Raw genomic sequence first — 22,094 nt, forward strand, 5'->3', positions numbered from 1 at the left:
TACAGCTGTGATATGATAAACAAGAATATATATGCTTTTGATTTTTAACAATGGAATCAACACTGTGCAATCTTGTAATGTTCTAAGAAAATTCTTGGATTTGATGCCTATAAATTATACATATGCCTAAGGCAGGGTCTTCAACACGTAAAGCCTAAGCTACTGATTCAAAATCAGCCTCATCTTTTTTCCTTGAGTTACTTTCGTTCTCTCCCTACGTACAGACCTACCTTGCCACCAGAGTCCTACTCTTGTTTCCTCGACTGTTTCTCCACAAAACAATGGCGGTGTTTTTCTTGTTTCTCTCTATCTTTTTGTTTGTTTTTATCTGGAGATTCATCTTACGAAACTGTCATCTATCTCCATCGCCATCTACTCCTTCCACCTTAACCACCGCCCAGCCACAAGTAATTAAACATGATCTCTTCCTTAGTTTCAGGGGAGAAGACACCCGTGTTGGTTTTACCAGCCACCTCTATGCTGCTTTGGACCGGAAACAAATCCGAACTTTCATAGATTATCAGCTTCGGAGAGGAGATGAGATTTCGGCATCACTTCTGAGAACAATTGAAGAGGCCAAGCTTTCTGTGATTGTTTTTTCTGAAAACTATGCATCTTCCAAATGGTGCTTGGAGGAGCTTGCAAAGATTATTGAGCGTAGAAGAAATAATGGACAGATAGTTATTCCAGTATTCTACAAGGTGGATCCATCCCATGTAAGAAATCAAACAGGAAGCTTTGGAGATGCATTGGCTAGATTGATAAAGAAGAAAGCTTTGACGATGGACAGAGAGCAGAGCTTCAGAGACGCTTTGACGGATGCAGCCAATCTATCTGGAAGGAGCTTAGGGAATTCTTGAAAAGATGGAAGAACAATGTGTATTGATTGAGTGAATGAATAAAGACCTTAGGTCATGTATTTGTACAGCCAAGGCATTCCTATGAGTTAGGAATGGGAACTACATTACAGGAAAATCAGCTACAATATAGGAACTAAAATAGGAAAATAATATGTACTGATTATCTATTTCTATATAAAGATAATGTCAACATTTATCTTGTCAACACTCCCCCTCAAGTTGGAGAGTGGATATCCTGAACTCCCAACTTGCGAATCATAGGGATGAAACTTTCCTTTCCCAAAGACTTGGTCAGGATATCCGCTAGCTGATGTGTAGAACTCACATATCTCGTGATCACTGAACCGTCTTGAATCTTGTCTCTAATGAAATGGCAGTCCATCTCAATGTGCCTAGTCCGCTCATGGAAAACTGGGTTGGCAGCTATGTGTAAGGCAGCCTTGTTGTCGCAAAACAATAGGGCTGCTTCATGATGTATTAGACCCAAGTCTTTCAATAATTGACGCAGCCAAGTCAACTCACAGCAGGCTCCTGTCATTGCGCGATATTCGGCTTCGGCGGAAGAAAGGGAAACTGTTTTCTGTCTTTTCGATCTCCAGGATATCAATGACGGTCCAAGAAACACACAATAGCCTGTGGTGGATCTCCTAGTGAGCGGGCAACCTGCCCAGTCTGAGTCACAATATGCTCTCAACCTGAAGTCATTATTCGATGAGAAAAATAGGCCTTGACCTGGTGCACCTTTCAAATATCGGACAACCCGAAGTGCTGCTTCCATGTGAAGCTTTCTGGGCTCATGCATAAACCTACTCAAAACATGCACTGCATAGGTTATATCCGGTCTCGAAACTGTCAGATAAATCAATCTGCCAACCAATCTTCTATACTTACTCGGTTCTTTCAACAAAACACCCTGGTCTGATAATTTTAAACCTCGTTCCATAGGAGTGTTAATTGGGGCAGCCCCCAACAGACCCACATCCTCAATAATTTCCAAAGCATATTTACGTTGACAGATAAAAATACCCTTCTTGGATGCAGAAACTTCTATGCCAAGGAAGTACTTTAGATTACCAAGGTCTTTAAGATTAAACTGACTATGCAGGAATTTTTTAGTGTCAACAATGCTAGCATGATCATTTCCAGTTATTAGAATATCATCCATATATATCAAAAGTGCAGTAAAGAGCTTGCCTCGTGTTTTGGTGAACAAAGAGTAATCGGCTCGAGATTGGATGAAGCCAGCAGAACACATGGCCTCCGAGAATTTTGCAAACCACTGCCTAGACGCCTGTTTCAAACCGTACAACGACTTATGTAAACGGCACACCAGATTATTCTCCCCCTGTCGCTGAAGGCCAGGCGGTGGAGACATGTAAATCTCTTCTGCCAAATCGCCATGAAGAAAGGCGTTATTCACGTCCATTTGATGCAAGGACCACCCACGGGCTGCAGCTAAGGCAAGCAAGCAGCGCACTGAAATAATCTTCGCTGTTGGAGAAAATGTATCCTGGTAATCTATGCCTTCCAATTGGGTGAACCCCTTTGCTACCAACCGTGCTTTGTGCCTTTCAACTGACCCATCTGATCGGAGCTTGACCTTATAGACCCATCGGCAGCCAATTGGAATTTTACCAGTGGGAAGTTTGGTAAGAGTCCAGGTGCCGTTAGCTTGTAAAGCCTTCAACTCAGAAGTCATGGCCTTCTGCCACTCAGGATGAACAACTGCCTCTGAATAGGACTTAGGTTCACTGATGGTGCCGATTTGAGCAACAAAGGATCTGTAATTGGGCATGTATCTGTGATATGAGAGGTGGTTAAACAGAGGATGTCGAGTTCCTTTGGTTGGACCCAGCGACAAAGAGAGTGATTGGTCAGTGTAAACATTGTTGCAGACGAAATCCTTGAGCTTGATCGGTGGAACAGTCTGGCGACTTGAGCGACGGAGAGGAATAGGGGCAGGAATGGGGTTATTTGGTGGAGTGGTGGTTGATGAGTGCTCGAATGGTGGAGCTGAAGGAGGTGGCTGTGGGAGTGGTGAAGGTGACGGTGGGTCACGAGGTGAAGGGGACATGTGTGATGGCGTCGGTGAAGGAGAGGAAGATGGTGAATTTGGTAAAGGTGAGGTAAGGTGATTTGGCAGGTAAGTGTCTGATGTGGAAGGAGAAGAATTGGGCCAAGGGATGTCACGGGCCATAATTGGGATTGGGCCGGTTTCGGAAATTTGTGGGCCAGTTTCTGGTGGGTTAATGGGCTGGACAGATGCATAGGGAAAAATGGTTTCATGAAATCTGACATCGCGGCTAGTAAAATTTTTTTTATTTGACAAATCAAACAATTTGTATGCTTTTTGTCCAACGGGATAACCAATGAAAATGGAAGGAATGGAACGCTGATCAAACTTATGAGAAATGCGCACATTAGTAGCATAGGTTAGACAGCCAAAAACACGGAGATGAGAAAAGGCGGGTTTTTTTGAAAAGAGAAGTTCAAAAGGAGTTTTTAGAGAAAGAACTGGAGAAGGCAAACGATTGATTATGTGGACGGCGGTAAGAGCACATTCCCCCCAAAAAAGGGTAGGGAGATGTGCTTGAAATTTTAAAGCGCGAGCTACTTGTAAAATATGACGATGTTTACGTTCCAGAACCCTATTTTGTTGCGGCGTGTAGACGCAAGAATGTTGAAAAACGACCCCATGATTTTGAAAAAAAGAACGTAAAGAAATAAATTCTCCACCGTTATCACTTCGAAATGTTTTTATTTGAGTTTCAAATTGGGTCCGAACAAAACTGAAGAAATTTTTTAAAAGTGATTGTGCTTCATTTTTATGTCGCATTAAAAATATCCATGTGAAACGAGAAAAATCATCCACAATGGTAAGAAAATAATGAGCACCAGTAAGGGAAGGATGTCGATAACGACCCCAAATATCACAATGAATTATTTCAAAAGGTTTTATTGAAGAAATAGTACTAGGACTGAAAGGTAAACGACTCTGCTTTGCCAAAGGACATATATGACAAGCATTATTTGACCGAATTGAAAATTTTAAAAAATTCTTGGCAATGAAACTTAAACAAGGAGATGATGCATGCCCTAAGCGATGATGCCAGAGATCGGTGGATGAAATGGTAAGATTGCATGTCGGCAGTTTTGTGGGTGGGGAGGCGGTGTTTATGGTTTTATTCGTCACAAGTGCCGTTAGATAATATAAGTCGTCTCTTTGTTTACCCAAACCAATCATCCTCCTCGTAGCCAGATCCTGCAAAATACACCAATAGGGAAAAAAAGTTATTGAGCAGTTCAGGCCTCTCGTCAACCGACTAACTGATATCAGATCAACTTTGAAAGTAGGAACACAAAGCACATTATGCAGATAATAAACAGAGTTCAAAGGTAGCGATCCTTTGGCGACAATATTGACTTTCTCTCCACTGGGCAGCATTACCGAATGTAATGAACAACTTTTATTTTTACGGAATAATTTAAGTGACGAAGAAATATGATCCGTTGCCCCGCTATCAATGATCCAATCGCGGGAAGTGATTTTAGACAAACCTGGTTTGGTAACCGCATTTGCCTGAGATATAGAGTCATCATTCTTACTAACAAGTGACAAAAGTTGTTTTAATTGATCCTCCGAAATGCGCATGAACTGGCTGCCATCAACTTTGGGATTGGTCTCGGTAATGCTATTGGCTGGAGGCCTGGCCCAAGAACTTTCGGCCACATGATTCACTGCAGGCCTGGCCCAAGAACTCTCGGCCATATGATTCCCCGCAGGCCTGGCCCTGTTGTTGAAGCTGCGTGAGCCCGGCTGGAATCTTCCTCTCGAATGGCCCATTGGATAGCCATTTAATTCATAACACGTCTGGACCCAGTGTCCATTTTCTCCGCAGTGGGAGCAATTTGGTCGTCCTCTACCTGCGAAAGTCCCCTGTCTCCGTCTGTCTTGGTTGAAACTTTCTGGTTGTCTCTCCTGCGACCGTGGTTCGTGCGAACCGTATGAACGGTTGAATCGTCCATGTCTGGCTGGGTTGGGTCTTCCTCGAACAGCCATAGCTGCACTGTTGATGGGTTCAATTGTGGTATGCGATGAAGTGAGGATTCGCTGTTTCTCTTCCTGAGAAATTGAAGAATATGCCTGCCGAATTGAAGGAAGAGGATTCATGAGGAGGATCTGCCCGCGAATAGCACTGTAAGAATCATTCAGCCCCATCAAAAATTGCATTAACTTTTGTTGATCCTGCTGTGCCCCATGGGTTGTGTTGTCATAGGATGCTAATTCATCCCACAGTCCTTTCAGTCTGGTATAATAGGAAGAAACAGACAGTTGTTCTTGCTTGAAATAAGCAATTTCTCGTTGTATCTCGAAAATTCGAGGAGCATTGCTTTGGGAGAATCTCTCATTAAGGTCTTCCCAAACCTCATGTGCAGTAGAGTAATAAATCACACTGTTGGAGATGTCTGGACTGAGTGCATTGATAAGCCATGAATGCACCATATCATTACACCGAGACCATGCTGCATAACCTTCGGGATCAGTTTCTTCTGAAGGAATTTTGATTGAGTTGTTGACAAAACCTAATTTGTTCTTGGAATTTAAGGCTAAAGTCATAGCCCTCTTCCAGGTGGAATAATTATCTCCGTTTAGAGGTTTGGAGACTAAAATCAGACTTGGGTGATCGGAGTGATGAGTAAAGAAAGGATTTGAGATGTTTGATTTTGAGGGATCTGCAGAGGCAGCAGGAACGGCTGCTTGATTGTTCATGCCTGTGTTGGCTGATAATTGATTTTTTTTCTGTGGACATGGTGATTGGGAAAGTAGATACTGGGTAGCCAATGTAGTGAAGGGAAACGGTGGATCAAGGAAAGTTAGGATCTTTGAATATGCTCTGATACCATGAAAAGATGGAAGAAGTATTGATTGAGTGAATGAATACAGACCTTAGGTCATGTATTTGTACAGCCAAGGCATTCCTATGAGTTAGGAATGGGAACTACATTACAGGAAAATCAGCTACAATATAGGAACTAAAATAGGAAAATAATATGTACTGATTATCTATTTCTATATAAAGATAATGTCAACATTTATCTTGTCAACAATTCTGAGTAAGCTCTTGAAATATATCCCATGAGAAAATATTCGTTCATTTGTTGAGGATTTGAAATTTAATTTAAAATTATTGAGAATGATGAGCTCTGTGAATCCATATTTATTTAATTTGATTTTGAAAACGTTATAGCGAAACACTTATATAGATATTATGTGGTGGGTTGTTTTGTGTATTAAAATGTTTTTTTTTTAATTTTTTTTTTGTGTTTTTAGATTATTTTGATGTATTTATATTAAAAAATATATTTTTAAAAAATATTATTTGTAGCGAAATGTTTGTATAGATATTAAGTGGTTGTTTGTTTTTGTGTGTTTTTATAAAAAATAAATAAAAAATATTTGCACTGAAATGATTGTATAGATATTAAGGTTTGTATTGATATAATTAAAGTGGTTGTTTGTTTTTAGTGTTTTTATATTATTTTAATGTATTTATATTAAAAATAATATTTTTTTAAAAAATATATTATTTCAATATATTTTTTAAAAATAGTTACTTAGAAATCCCTACGTTAATGAGGACAGTCAAATAGTCAATGCTTTCTTCTATGCTTAAATAATATTCTATCTATTTAAATTTTATTTGAGGTGAAAAGGATAAGATAAACACCGATTACATGTAGTTTCCAGTTTTCAACGCTTGATTAACTGTATCCATTGCCAATAATGATGCTCAATTACTCATACGTGCCTGCTACTAAGGAGTGAGTATGTTTCTATGTGTTCTTTCTATTTGCCAGGCTGGAGTCTGAATTTATTAAGAATATCGTTGGAGATGTTTTGAAAAAATTGCATGCCATGTATTCAAGTCACACTATGGCGGGTCTACTTGGAATTGATGTTCGTGTTAGCAAAGTTGAGTCTTTGTTAAATATGGAATCTCCAGATGTTCTCATTGTAGGGATATGGGGAATGGGTGGTATCGGTAAGTCAACGATTGCTGAAGCTGTATGCAACAAGGTTCGTTCTCGATTTGAAGGAATATTTTTTGCAAACTGTAGGCAACAATCTGATTTGCGAAGAAGATTTCTTAAACGGCTGCTTGGCCAAGAAACTCTGAACACTATGGGCTCGTTGAGTTTTCGAGATTCTTTTGTGAGGGATAGACTTCGTCGAATAAAGGTTTTTATTGTTCTGGATGATGTGGATAATTCAATGGCTTTGGAAGAATGGAGAGATTTGCTTGATGGACGAAACAGTTCATTTGGTCCGGGCAGTAAAGTTCTCATAACAAGTAGGGACAAGCAAGTGCTTAGTAACATAGTAGACGAAACATACAAGGTTGAGGGGTTGAACTATGAAGACGCTATTCAACTCTTTAACTCAAAAGCCTTGAAGATTTGCATCCCCACAATTGATCAAAGACACTTGATAGAACAGATTGCATGGCATGTACGAGGCAATCCGTTGGCTCTTAAAGTTTTGGGTTCCTCTCTTTATGGTAAAAGCATCGAAGAATGGCGCAGTGCATTGAAGAAACTAGCTCAGGACCCTCAAATCGAAAGGGCGTTGAGAATTAGTTACGATGGGTTGGATTCAGAACAAAAATCCATATTTCTTGACATAGCACATTTCTTCAATAGAATGAAGCCAAACGAAGCAACAAGAATATTAGATTGCCTTTATGGTCGGTCTGTGATTTTCGATATAAGCACGCTCATTGATAAGTGTCTCATAACTACTTTTTATAACAATATACGAATGCATGATTTACTACAAGAAATGGCATTTAACATTGTTCGTGCAGAATCTGATTTTCCTGGCGAACGTAGCAGGTTATGTCATCCTCCTGATGTCGTTCAAGTATTGGAGGAAAATAAGGTTAAAGCTACAGCCATTAACTGTCGTTCATGTATTTGCTCAAAAGTTGATGTGTTTGAGTAGATTGTATTATTGTTTGTTTATTCTTTATTCTTGTTTAACAGGGAACTCAAAAAATTAAAGGCATATCTTTGAGCACGTTCATGTTATCGAGACAGATACACTTGAAATCTGATGCCTTCGCAATGATGGATGGTCTTCGATTTCTCAATTTCCGTCAACATACTTTATCCATGGAAGATAAAATGCACCTTCCTCCTACCGGCCTCGAATATCTTCCTAATAAGCTGAGATATTTGAAATGGTGTGGATTCCCTTCGAAATCCTTGCCGCCATCTTTTCGTACTGAACGCCTTGTGGAGCTTCACCTATGCAACAACAAGCTTGTAAAACTTTGGACAGGAGTGCAGGTATGATTTAAATGCTGCAGATTGATGATCAGAAATATGAAGTTGGAGGTGCTAACTTTCTAATTATGCCGTTTTCTTTTGACAGGATGTTGGAAATTTAAGAACAATTGACCTATCTGACTCTCCATATTTGACGGAATTGCCAGATCTATCAATGGCCAAAAATTTACAGTGCTTAAGACTTGCGAAGTGTTCAAGTTTAACCGAGGTTCCGTCATCTCTTCAATATCTTGACAAGCTGGAAGAAATTGATCTCTTTTCTTGCTATAATCTTAGAAGTTTTCCGATGCTTGATTCAAAGGTTCTCAGAAAACTTGTTATAAGTCGGTGCCTAGATGTGACCAAGTGTCCAACGATTTCACAAAATATGGTATGGTTACAGTTGGAACAAACTTCAATCAAAGAAGTTCCACAATCAGTTACTAGCAAGTTGGAACGTCTTTGTCTAAATGGTTGCCCAGAGATCACCAAGTTTCCAGAGATTTCAGGGGATATAGAAAGATTAGAACTAAAGGGAACTACTATTAAAGAGGTGCCCTCATCAATCCAGTTTCTCACAAGACTCCGTGATTTGGATATGAGTGGTTGCTCAAAACTTGAGAGCTTCCCAGAAATCACAGGGCCTATGAAATCTTTGGTGGAGCTTAACTTGAGTAAAACAGGCATTAAAAAGATACCCTCATCATCATTTAAGCATATGATATCTTTGAGGCGTCTAAAATTAGATGGAACGCCTATTAAAGAGTTACCTGAGCTTCCCCCTTCGCTTTGGATTCTAACAACACATGACTGTGCATCACTAGAAACCGTGATATCAATCATCAAAATCAGAAGTTTATGGGATGTATTGGATTTTACAAATTGCTTCAAATTGGATCAGAAACCGCTGGTAGCAGCAATGCATTTGAAAATTCAGGTATCTCTCTAAACCCCCTTGTCTTTCTTTCTTCTCTCTTTCTTGCTTGCTTCATCACATTTTTGAAATGTGACTTTTGTGTTACAGTCCGGAGATAAGATCCCACACGGCGGAATTAAAATGGTTCTACCGGGGAGTGAAATTCCAGAATGGTTCGGTGAAAAAGGAATTGGATCTTCACTCACCATGCAGTTGCCGTCCAATTGTCATCAGCTCAAGGGAATTGCTTTCTGCCTTGTCTTTCTACTCCCTCTTCCCTCCCATGACATGCCTTACAAAGTCGATGATCTTTTTCCTGTTGAATTTCGTTTTGATTACCATGTTAAGAGTAAAAACGGTGAGCATGATGGTGATGATGAAGTCGTCTTAGTTTCCATGGAAAAATGTGCTCTAACATGTAACATGAAGACATGTGACTCGGATCACATGGTTCTACATTACGAGCTCGAGAACATATTGGTATATTTTTTACGTAAATATTCTGGCAATGAAGTTACATTTAAATTCTACCACCAAGAAGTGGACAACATGGCGAGGAGGGTAGGTCATGAGATCCAAAGGCCGATCCAAAGGCCTAATTTCGAGTTGAAAAGCTGTGGGGTGTATCTGCACTTTGATGAAAATCTACCGGCGGACAAAAGTTCAGAAGAAAATTGAGGGAGAAATAGAAAGAGATTGAAAGGGAGAGAGAGTTCTGTAATTACTGCAAATTGTTCTTCAATTATTACTTGCTTTTCAAGATAGCTGTAATTAAATATTGTTCTTCCCATGCAACTAACTAACAAACTTTCTGTTATCCAACTAATTCCTCAACAAACTGTAACAACCATCTAACTAACTAATGAATCATTAGTGCGCATTTATTCATATACAAATTATGAATGACTGTCTTTATGCTCTTCTCCACCTTAATTCACTTGTAAGTTTGGTTTTCTATTTCTACAAATAAATAAATATATTTGTATACGTCCATGTTTTGGATCTTTGATTTCTATTTACTAACCAAATAACGAAAACTTGTTTGTCTCAAGCAATAATTAACCATCAAACACTAAAAGAACCAACTTTTTCATGGGTTCATATCAGCATTAATTCAACCAATTCTTGTTGCTTATTCGAACAAAAACCTCGCAGAAATCTCAAGAAAACGCAGGATGCAGCTCTCCCTCTCTGTGATGAAACTTTCGGTGGGCTTAGAGGCAAGATCAAGAACCAACTTTATCAAAAATCACAGGAGCCACTAAAACCCATCTTTCGAAAAACACAATTAACTGATAACAAATCTTATGCAATGTATTATATAAATCTCCACTTTCAAATTGAAGTTACAATCATCTTCCTCAGTTATCATATTCTCAATTGTTTGGCAAACATAAACAACAAAATATAAAAGAATATAACGAGTTAGTAGATTCTCAATTCACAAAACCAAGTTTAATGACTAATGAAGAAACCAAGTTGTTCCGTGAATTCACAGTTTTCCTATCTACTGGGCAGAGTCTTGAAAATTGCAGGGGCAAGAAAGATTTAAATGACCTGAACTAGACACCATTTAAAATTAAAAGAATAGATGGTGAAGGCCCCAGCATGATTCAGTGACGGCAAGGCAAGGAAAATTAGGGAATGAATTAGGCAAACATTCTCTTTGCCTAATTCATTACATTATTAATAGCACTCCTGTGTTGGTGTTCCTGAGCACATGATATCAATGCACTTGATTAGAGAAATGTACAAAACTTGTTCTTTTATCTGGTATTAACATACAAAATTTGTTTTTCAAGAGGTGAGCAATGATAGAATGTTTCTTATTCTTTGTACATGTACAGCTTAGTTAAGTTATCAGAATTATACACCACACTCCAATAAATGCCGCCTCCATGCCTATGCTTCTGAAAGATCTACTTTCTCATTCAATGGAGTCACTGATTGAGGTCATGGATTCTGAACTTCAGTTTCAGATGGTTGGGATTCATGCTTTGCAGCAGCTTGCAGAACCCGGTTTTGAACATCTGAGGATGAAGGTGATGTAGGTAAACCAATGCGGTTGTTTTCCAGTTTTCCTGCTGCCCATGAAAATGCCTGGACTCCAAGTCTAACAGGGGAGAGAAAACGCCTTCAAAGAAGCATTTGAAATCCCAGTCAATCAAGATCTCAACAATCCAAAAACTTGGTTAAACATGATCCTGTTAGAATATATGAGAATATGCCTCTGAAGATAACTGTTAGACTTAGTCTTTGGAGTATTGTTTCTTAACAGAGTCTGATGCAAGTTTTACTCAAGTTTTACTATTTTTTCTGTTATTAGAAGTAATCCAATAATCTCTCATGTCTGTTGAGATTTTACAGCATATTATTTCAGTGTTTTTGAGTTTGATTGTAAGTCTTTAAATAGGTATTCTTATTTTATAATACTATTATCTTTCAGCTTCAACATTCTCTCTTTTAAGAATTCTCTGCAAATTGTTATTCATTGCAATTGCAGATTTTAACACCAAATACTGAAAAGAATCTAACTGTGAAAATGATTAAATAACTTCTAAATGTCTGGTGGAGGTTGGGAAATATGAACCTTGATAATGTCATAGGCAGTTTGGTTATCAACACGACTCAGACTTCTGACATTATTAGAACATGGTCAAGAACCTAGTGTTGAAAGAACATTTAGACACAAAAGAGATTTGCTATTTACAAGATTTTCCATGCCCTTTACTGTGCGAACACCAAGGTTCATTTTGTTAATAAAAATTAATCGTCCCAGTCAACATGTTCATTTTATTTCCATTATGGTTTACCAAATTGTGTCAGTTATACCATAAATACATGAAGGACAAAAGACTTCTGGGGATCTAGCTTAATGGTCGAATGCACGTCATTTTTATGGAATACATCGAAGGATCTGAGTACTAGCACAATATCAGCTTAGAAATCAACATCTCTCTGTGTGTAAAAGAAACATTGACCAAACCACTATAACAAATAAGAGTATACCTGACTGAAGCCAACGATGGCAACAGTTTGGCAAGAAGAATGTGAAGTAGGTTTTTTTTCTTTTTCCCATCACGTCCAATTTATGCTGTATTACTTCTATAAGTTATATGCTTTCATTCCTTGTCTCTTTTTGCTTTTATGTTTCTTCTGTTTTGTACAGCACTGAATGGGTTCGGAGCTAAATTTCCTTTCCAGGTTGTTGAATGAATTTAAGTTTAAAATTATCTTAATTCATTACTGTGTTCATTATATTTGTTCTTTATACTTGTGTGTTAAGACAATGCTATGAGATGATCATTTCCTGTTGTACAAACTGAATAAAAAACCATTGAAAAAAAAACGGATAACGGATAACAAATTGAATAAAACAACAGAGACCAACTCTTAAACAAACTAAAAAAACCATTGAAAAAAAAAATCGAATCAATCCGGGTTAACTTGACTAACATGTGATTTGAGATATGAGATCAGAATAACTTTGTAAAAAAAAAAACAAAAAAAATCATGAATTTCAAGACCCAATAACCTAATGTCGAATGATAAAATTAAAAAAAAAAAAACTCTTACAAAGAACTTAAAAAGATCAAAGTTAAATTGGGTTAATATTTGAAATCTGTAATATAGGTTATGAGATCAGAATTACTCTATAGAAGATAAACACAAAAAAATCACAAAGCAAAATTCCTAATTATTCAAGATTAAAAAAAATATATATCAATTAAAAAAATAAAGATCATATTTTAAAATAAAATGAGATAAAATAATGAGGGACTAAATTGAAAAATAATATAAATTAAGAAAATTAAAAAAAAAAAGTAATCAAATGAATGAGTATCAAATTGAATATAATAATTAAATAAAATAAAATTTTAAGGGATGAAATTGAAATAAAAAATCAAGACATAAAAAACAAAAAACACATAGCAATTAAAAGAACACGGATCAAATTGAATACAAAAACTAAATGAAATAAAATGTTGAAAGATAAAATTAAAAAAAAATTCAACTTTAAAAAGTATTAAAAGTAAAACAAATAATAATTAAAAAATAAAAAAAATTGATACAAATATAAATTAAATATGACATATTTAATTTTTGAAAGAGATGACATGAAACTCAAAGCTAGAAAAGAAAAATAAAGAAGAATCGAACATGACACATTTAAGGAAAATTTTAAAAAATTAATTTAATTAATTTAAAATTTTTCTTTAAGAAACATTTAATTTATTTCACTGTGTTTCCAAACACTTGATTGTGGCGTGTCTATTACTGGGGTAGAGTAATAAGTTCCTCCCATCCCAATCAAATCATCACAGCCATTATAATATATTAAAAATAAACAAAGAACAAGGCTGGTGTAGGTATCGACTGCTACACCGTGTGTGTGTGTGTACACAATCTTTCACACCCTCTGTGTAATGTCCGAGAAAATACATAATAAGTTCTTCCCAATGAAATCATAATAACCATTATAATATGGATGGAAGACTTGATGATACCCTTCCCTACCAAATTACAAAAAACAAATAAAAAAAATAACAAGACATGAAGCCTTTTGTACATAGAAAATTTCTAGAAAGTCAATAATGTACACCCTCTGTGATGTTTTAAAAAAAATACTTGGATTTGAGATTTTAATTTTTTATTTTAAATTATTTTTTTTGTTTTTAAATTATTTTGAAGTACTGATATCAAAAATAAATTAAAAAAATAAAAATATATTATTTTGATGTATTAAAAAAAACACTTTAAAAAATAATCACTACCACAATATTGAATAGATTCTTTAACAAATTCTTCTTAATCAAATTATTATAATATAATATGAAGGCAAAAATATTCTTGGCATGCTAAAACACTTGCCCTCAAGATATGGAAGGTGTTTATAAGTGATCTAGTAATTGTTTTTAAAAGTATTTTTTGATTAAAAATATATTAAAATAATATTTTTTATAATATCCCGAGAAAATTCTTGGATTTGAAATTTTTATATCAGCAAATTAAAATATTTTATGTTTTTTATTTTAAAAAATTATTTTTATATCAGCAAATTAAAATAATAAAAAAACTAAAAAAATTAATTTAAAAAAAATTAAAATTTATAAAAACACTGCATTACCATAAAAACAAAACAGCGTATAAATTCCTTTTTCTATCACATCACCTTGTAACTGGGGAATTTCCAGGAAATCAACAATGTGCAATCTTGTAATCTTCTAAGAAAATTCTTGGATTTGATGCCCCCATTATTGTAATTATAAATATGCCTAAGCCAGGGTCTTAAACACGTAAAGCCTAAGAAAATTTCCATTATTGGATTTGATGTCTTGTTTCTTCGAAGTGTTTGCTTATATCTGGAGATTCATCATACGAAACCCCCGTGTTTCTCCATCGCCATCTACTCCTTCCACCTTAACCACCGCCCAGCCACAAGTAATGAAATATAATGTCTTCCTTAGTTTCAGAGGAGAAGACACTCGTTTTGATTTTACCAGCCACCTCTATGCCGCTTTGAACCGGAAGCAAATCCTGACTTTCATAGATTATCAGCTTGTGAGAGGAGATGAGATCTCGGCATCACTTCTGAGAACAATTGAAGAGGCCAAGCTTTCTGTGATTGTTTTTTCTGAAAACTATGCATCTTCCAAATGGTGCTTGGAGGAGCTTGCAAAGATTTTTGAGCGTAGAAAAAATAATGGACAGATAGTTATTCCGGTATTCTACCAGGTGGATCCATCCCATGTAAGAAATCAAACAGGAAGCTTTGGGGATGCATTTGCTAGACTTATAAAGAAGAAAGCTTTGACGATGGACAAAGAGCAGAGCTTCAGAGACGCTTTGAAGGATACAGCCACTCTATCTGGATGGACCTTAGGGAATTCTCAGTAAGCTCTTGAAATATATCCCATGAGAAAATATTCGTTCTTTTGTTGAGCATTTGAAATTTAATTTAAAATTATTGACAATGATGATCTCTATGAATCCGTATTTATTTAATTTGATTTTGAAAACGTTGTAGCGAAACCCTTGTACATATCTTAAGTTTTAGGAGACAGAAAAAAGATACTTAAGAATCCTTATGTTAAATTTTATTAGGACAATCAATGTTTTCTTCTTTGTAAGTCTATTCATAAAGACTTATAAAGAATCGGGTCATTACTAGTCTATTTATTTGAGGTGAAAAAGATTATATAAATTATATGTTTTGAAATTTTCTCCTAACAACTTAAATTAAACTTTTTTAATTAAAATAATTATATGATATGAGAAAACATCTTATGCATTTGCATATCAATGCTTTTTTCTGTTGTTTTACTTGGAATTTGATCACTAATAATTTATTTATTTGAGGTGAAAAAATTATGATGTGTTGAAAAATAATATAAATTATATTTTAAGATTTTTTTTTCTAATATCTTAACTTATTTTGCTTAATATTTTTTTATTGAGATGATTCTATGATAAGATGATACGAAAAAACATCTTATTTATGTATTTGCATTTCATTGATTTTCTTAGATATATACTTGCAAGTAGTTTCCAGTTTCTATGATTGATTAACTGTAGCTTGAGATAAATAGGGAGCTGCTGCATATTTATAAACTCAAATGCATTCTCTCGGGAGGCCCAGTAAGAGAATCTTGTCCAGGTGTATGAATACATGCTCACCTTATAAAAGAGCATAATATAGATAGAGGCTCTTCCTTTCTTTCCCAGCGTATAATATAGTTTCCAGTTTCAATGATTGATCCTTTATTTGTTATTGGATGAGTCACTAGTCTTTCCTACTCGATGTCATCATCGATTCATGTGTTACATTAGCACTATCCATTGCTAATAATGATGCTCAATTACTCGTACGTGTCTACTATGTATAGATGTAGCTACTAAGGAGTGAGTATGTTTATATGTTTCTTCTTGTCCGGTCCATTTTGACTAACAATTAGGTGTGTTTTTCTTGTTTGTCAGGCTGGAGTCTGAATTTATTGAGAAAATCGTTGGAGATGTTTCGAACAAATTACAAGCCATGTCTTCAAGTCACACTACAGCTCTATTTGGAATTGATGTTCGTGTTAACAAAGTTGAGTCTTTGTTAAAAATGGAATCTCCAGATGTTCTCATTGTAGGGATACGGGGAATGGGTGGTATCGGTAAGACAACGATTGCTCAAGCTGTGAGCAACAAGGTTCGTTCTCGATTTGAAGGAATCTTTTTTGCAAACTTTAGGCAAGAATTAGAAACAGGTTCCATGGCTGATTTGCAAAGAAGATTTCTTTCACAGCTGCTTGGCCAAGAAATTCTGAACAATAGCTTCTTGAGTTTTCGAGATTCTTTTGTGAGGGAGAGACTTCGTCGTAAAACGGTTTTTATTGTTCTGGATGATGTGGATGATTCAATCCCTTTGGAAGGATGGACAGATTTGCTTGATGGACGCAGTTCATTTGGTCGGGGCAGTAAAGTTCTCATAACAAGTAGGGATAAACAAGTGTTTAAGAATGTAGTAGACGAAACATACGAGGTTGAGGGGTTGAACTATGAAGACTCTCTTAAACTCTTTAGCTCAAAAGCCTTGAAGAATTGCAGCCCCACAATTGATCATAGAGAATTGATAGAAAAGATTGCAAGTCATGTACAAGGCAATCCGTTGGCTCTTATAGATTTGGGTTCCTCTCTCTATGGTAAAAGCACTGTAGAATGGTGCAGTGCATTGAATAAACTAGCTCAGAACCCTCGAATCGAAAAGGCATAAAGAATTAGTTACAATGGGTTGGAAGTTGGATCAAGAATAACAATCCATATTTCTTGATGTAGCACATTTCTTCAGAAGATTTGAACAAAACCAAGTTACAAGAATATTAGATGGCTTTTATTGTCGGCCTGTGGTTTTTGATAAAAGCACGCTCATTGATGAGTGTCTCATAACTACTTCTCATAACATGCTAGAAATGGTATTTAGCATTGTTTGTGTAAAATCTAAGTTTCCTGGAAAACTTATGCGGAACAATAAATGTAGGCTTGGTTTCAGACCTGGTTTCCATTATGATTTACCAAATTGTGCCACTTACACCATAAATACATGAAAGACAAAAGACTTCTCGGGTAGGTTATACTCACATCTTCAGGGTCATTGTAAGAAGCAACCCGCCGATAAATAGTCTGATAGAGCGTGAGAAACCAATAATTAGAGAAACTTAAGATTCACTAAACTAAATTTAGTAATGACATAAAACTTTCCCCAGGACGCATGCAAAATAGACAAAGGATCTGAGTACTTGCACAATATCAGAAAAGTGTGAAGTTTGTTTTGAACATTATCAGCTTAGAAATCAACATCTGTGTATGTGTGAAAGAACCATTGACCAAAGCACTATAACAAATAAGAGCATACATGACTGAGGCCAATGATGGCAATAAATTGTAAATTATAAGGTCTTCTCCCACTCTGAAACCAATTCAAGCTTGGTTGGCAAGAAGAATGCGAGGAAAGCAACGAAAAGGAAATGAAAAAAATTATAGAAAACATGAATTTATATCGTTGGTTCTATATGATAATAAAAAAGCTCATAAAATCAGTCACAGCCCAATACTAAAATATTTATTTTAATAGAGAAAATGGGTGAAGATTCGTTTAGCAGGACTGGGATGCAAAAACAGAGTATTTTACAGAATTGCTGCTGCTGATAGCCATACTCTAAGAGATGGCAAACACCTTCAGGTTGGTTTCTACGACCCCTTAGCAGTTTCCCTCTTCTTCTCTTATTATTTTCATATGCTCAGTTCACATGAAGATTTTTTTTCTAATTTTAAAGACCTGGACTTTGAAGGCTTATTGTGTTTATTTTCAGGTTCTCATAAAATCATTGAGTATTTCTTTCCTCTTTTGTTTTTCCGCATAAGGTTGGATGTAGGCGTAAAATGACATGAAAGCTCACATCATGAAAATCACCAGTTGTCGTTATCAACAGTCATAGCACTCGCCAGGAAGAGTACTTAAGGTCAATATGAAGAGGAGGATTGGCCCCATCGATCCCCCGTCCCTTCCTCTCTCCTTCAAGACGACTTCTTTTTCTTCTTCTTCTTCACAATCAATATATATATATATATATATATATATATATATATATATATATATATATATATATATATATATATAAAAGGAAAAAGGAAAAGGCATCTGCCGATTTATTTGGATGGATTGTGTGTAATGAGGTGGAAGGAAGCATGTAAAAAGAAGAAGTAATTATAATTACATGGCTGCATGCCAATTATGTTGCCCAAAGCAGTAAACAGAACCACTACTGTGATTTTCCATCCCTTTTATATTAAAGTCGTAGTTTAAAATAGCAGTTTTTTTAAAACCATGTTTTTTTAAAAAAAAATTAAATTAAACCATATTATATATTTCTCTAACTGTATCAATTTTTTTTAAAAAAAAATTCCTATTATTGGGGCAGAGTAACAAGTTTTTCCCAATGAAATCCTTATAATCACTATAATATAATTGGAAGTCAACAAAGTCCTAGTACGTGCAAACACTTGTATCGAAGACTCGATGCCCTTCCTACCAAATCACAAAAAAAAAAAAAAAAAACAAATAACAAGACATTAAACCTTTCTGTAACGTCCGAGAAAATACATGGATTTGATTTTTTATTTTAAATTAATTTTTATATTTTTATATCATTTTAATATATTGATATAAAAAATAAATGTTAAAAAATTAAAAATATATATTATTTTAATGTATTTTCAAGTAAAAATTATCTTGAAGAACAAAAGCAACTGTTTCTTAAAAAAATAAAGACAAAAAATTCGTAATTTCCAGGAAAATTATAAAAGAATTTGAAGTAAAAATTAATAGAATAAAGAATGATGTGGGACAGAAGTAATTATTTTACTGTTTCTTTTCTTCTTCTTCTTCTTCTCGTCAACAGTCATGTTGACGAGAAACACATAATTTCCAAACTCAGCTTCCCGAACACGCTGCCCAAGCACTCGCCAGGAAGACTACTTAAGGTCAAGTCGTCGTCCCCGTCAATATGAAGAAGAGGATTGGCCCCATCGGTCCCCCGTCCCTTCCTCTCTCCTTCAAGACAACTTCTTTTTCTTCTTCTTCTTCACAATAAATAAATATATATATATATATATATAAAAGGAAAATGGAAATGGCATCTGCCTATTTATTTGGATAGATTGTGTGTAATGAGGTGGAAGGAAGCATGTAAAAAGAAGAAGAAGTAATTATAATTACATGGCTGCATGCCAATTATGTTGCCAAAAGCAGTAAACAGAACCACTACTGTGATTTTCCATCCCTTTTATATTAAAGTCGTAGCTAAATGCGCTTTCCTTTCCCTGTTCCCCATCACAGAAAAACAAATAACAAGACCTGAAGCCTTTTGTACATGAGAAATTTACAGGAAGTCAACAGCGTGCACCCACTCTAATGTCCTCAGAACATACTTGGATTTGAATTTTGTTTATTTTTTTTATTTTAAATTAATTTTTTTATGTTTTAATATCATTTTGTTATTTTGATATAAAAAATGAATTTTAAAAAATATATTATTTTAATATATTTTCAAATAAAAAAACAGTTTGAATAACAAATGCTAACACAATATCAAATAGGTTCTCTAACCAGTTCTTTTCAATTAAATTATTATAACCATTATAATATAAAATGAAGGTAAAAAAGTCCTCCGTAAGGCAAACACTTGGACTGAAGATATGGAGGGTGTTTACGAGTATGATAACAAATGTTTTTTTAAATATTTTTTATTTAAAAAAATATTAAGATAATATATTTTTTATTTTTAAAGAATTATATTTGACATTAACACCTCAAAACAAAAAAAAAATAAAAATAAAAATTAATCTCAAATAAAATATATAAAAATTCAAAATTTATTAAAATATTAGTTATACCGCAAAGACAAACAAAACTATGCGTTTTCCTTCCCCGTCACAGAAAAGCATATAACAAGACCTGAAGCCTTTTATACATGAGAAATTTACAGTATGTCAACAGTGTGCACCCTCTCTAATGTCCTCAGAAAATACTTGGATTTGATGCCTCAATTATTATAATTGTACATATGCCTCTAATTATATTTATAAGTGATAAAAGACTAAATTTTCTTGATTTCATATGGATTGTAACTAAAAAGCTATGAAAAAAATATACAAAAAACTCTTGGATATTAATTTTATTTTTTTTGCATTTACGAGCAATATAGTCATTTCATTACGTTATCAAAACGTTAAAAGATTATAACACTTATAGTCATTTCATTACGTTAAAATTAAACAAAAAAATAACAAGTTTGCTATATAAAAAATAAAAATGGATGCATGTCATTCCCTCATTGAAAAAATTCCACATGTGGACCTAGCCTTTCTAGGGCTAAGGGAGCAAATCTTACAAATTAAAAAGTTGAATTAGAATGAAATTGAAAAAAAATATAATTTCATAAATTATCTCAAATAAAATAAATAATAATCAAAATAATAGAGATCAAATCTAAAAAATAAAAAAATAAAAGATGAAAAAATTAAAATAATAATAATAAATATTTCATAAATTATTTCAAATAAAATAAGTAACAATCAAAAGAATGAGGATCAAATTTGATAGATAAAAAAGTTTAATAAAAAAATAATAAGAGAAAAACAAATAACAATTATAAAAATGAGAACCAAAGTTAATATAAAAATTAAATTTTAAGAGATGAAATTGAAAATAAATATTCAAAACAAAATATATATAGCAATGAAAAGTTTGAGGACCAAATTTGATATAATCAGCAAATAATATAATATTTCTAAATTTTTCATAACTTCCAGATAATATAGGTAAAAAAGAGACAAAACAATTGCTCTAAGAGTTCAATTGTTTCAAGCCTAACAAAGCAGCTTAGTCTTAATAGGAATGTATCCTATATTAACAAAATCCTCTAAACCGTGTGGGGGATTTACTGTTCCCCCACACACACAAAACACTGTGGATTACAACAGTAATTCACAGTGTTTTTTTTTCCTTCTTTTTTTTGCTAACTTTTCCCTTTTTTCTTTTTTTTTTTTTTTTTGTTTTTTTTTTTGCAAAAAAGTTTTTTTCAACTTTCTTATTTTTTCTTTTTTTTTCATTTATTTTTTTTTCAAAACTATTTTTTGTTGATTTTACCTTTTAAATATTGACATGGTTAAAATTTTTGCTTTGTAATTTTTTTTTTAAATACTATGGATTGCTGCGATGTTTTTCCACTTAGTTTTTCTATTTTATTTCTTTATTTTTCAAAATGATATTTGTCGATTTTTTTTTAATATTGAGCTAATTGAGAATTTGGTTTTGTAATTTTTTTCTTTAAAACATTGTTGATTGCTACAGTGTTTCTCCGCATGGTTTTTTTTCCTCCAAAATTATCTTTATTTTATTTTATTTTTTAATATTGAGCTGGTTAAAAATTACAGTTACAATATGTGAGGAAAGCACTATAACTTTTTTTGAAAATTACTGTCCATTGCTGCAGTGTTTTTTCCCATATGGTTTTTTTTATAATTTTTTTCAAATTATCCTTTTTAATTTTATTTTTTTAATATTGAGTTGTTTGTTAATTACAATTACAAGTCATTATAAATAAGGCTAAATCATGTGAGGAAGCACTATAGCTTTCATCACAAAACACTGTGAATTGCTACAGTGTTTCCAACATGATTTTTTTTTCCTTTTTTTTGTGTTTGTTTTGTTATTTTTTTTTTATAAAATTGTCTCTATCAATTTTGTTTTTAATATTGAGCTGACTAAGAATTTAACTTTGTAATTTTTCTTCTTTAAAACACTGTGAATTGTTGCAGTGTTTTCCCATGTGATTTTTTTATGATTTTTTCCAAAATTATCTTTGTCGATTTTTTTTTAATGACCTGGTTAAAATTTTTGCTTTGTAATTTTTTTTTAAATACTGTGGATTGTTGCGATGTTT

The 22,094-nt window shown here is 34.2% G+C and overlaps 3 protein-coding genes across 3 annotated transcripts in view; all 3 read left to right on the plus strand.

Moving 5' to 3' along the window:
• The window catches only part of LOC18108540 (disease resistance protein RUN1), a 38,819-nt gene extending 37,765 nt beyond the window's left edge, over nucleotides 1–1,054 (plus strand). Inside the window, exon 2 of the mRNA XM_006371480.3 lies at nucleotides 386–1,054. Coding sequence (XP_006371542.2) covers nucleotides 386–860 — 475 coding nt within the window. The 3' untranslated portion in view covers nucleotides 861–1,054. The remainder of the gene's footprint in view (nucleotides 1–385) is intronic.
• On the plus strand, nucleotides 1–16,880 carry LOC18108542 (disease resistance protein RPV1). The gene is made up of 3 exons (XM_006371482.3): nucleotides 1–107; nucleotides 14,356–14,999; nucleotides 16,084–16,880. Exons 2-3 carry the CDS (start codon nucleotides 14,437–14,439, stop codon nucleotides 16,862–16,864), a joined length of 1,344 nt encoding a protein of 447 aa, XP_006371544.1. The 5' UTR covers nucleotides 1–107; nucleotides 14,356–14,436; the 3' UTR covers nucleotides 16,865–16,880.
• Nucleotides 6,736–22,094, plus strand: part of LOC18108543 (disease resistance protein RPV1) — a 22,731-nt gene continuing 7,372 nt past the window's right edge. Inside the window, exons 1-2 of the mRNA XM_052449403.1 lie at nucleotides 6,736–6,904; nucleotides 6,981–7,260. Of these exons, the coding sequence (XP_052305363.1) occupies nucleotides 6,885–6,904; nucleotides 6,981–7,260 (300 nt within the window). The 5' untranslated portion in view covers nucleotides 6,736–6,884. The remainder of the gene's footprint in view (nucleotides 6,905–6,980; nucleotides 7,261–22,094) is intronic.

Source organism: Populus trichocarpa, chromosome 19, assembly GCF_000002775.5.
Source record: "Populus trichocarpa isolate Nisqually-1 chromosome 19, P.trichocarpa_v4.1, whole genome shotgun sequence".
In the NCBI taxonomy this organism is placed as follows: Eukaryota; Viridiplantae; Streptophyta; class Magnoliopsida; order Malpighiales; family Salicaceae; genus Populus; species Populus trichocarpa.

Excerpts from the sequence above, each read along its gene's own strand:
- LOC18108542 (XM_006371482.3), top strand. The coding sequence starts at position 14,437 with ATGTCTTGTTTCTTCGAAGTGTTTGCTTATATCTGGAGATTCATCATA. Across the intron at positions 15,000-16,083 it reads TGGACCTTAGGGAATTCTCA|GCTGGAGTCTGAATTTATTG; the intron begins GTAAGCTCTTGA and ends CTTGTTTGTCAG.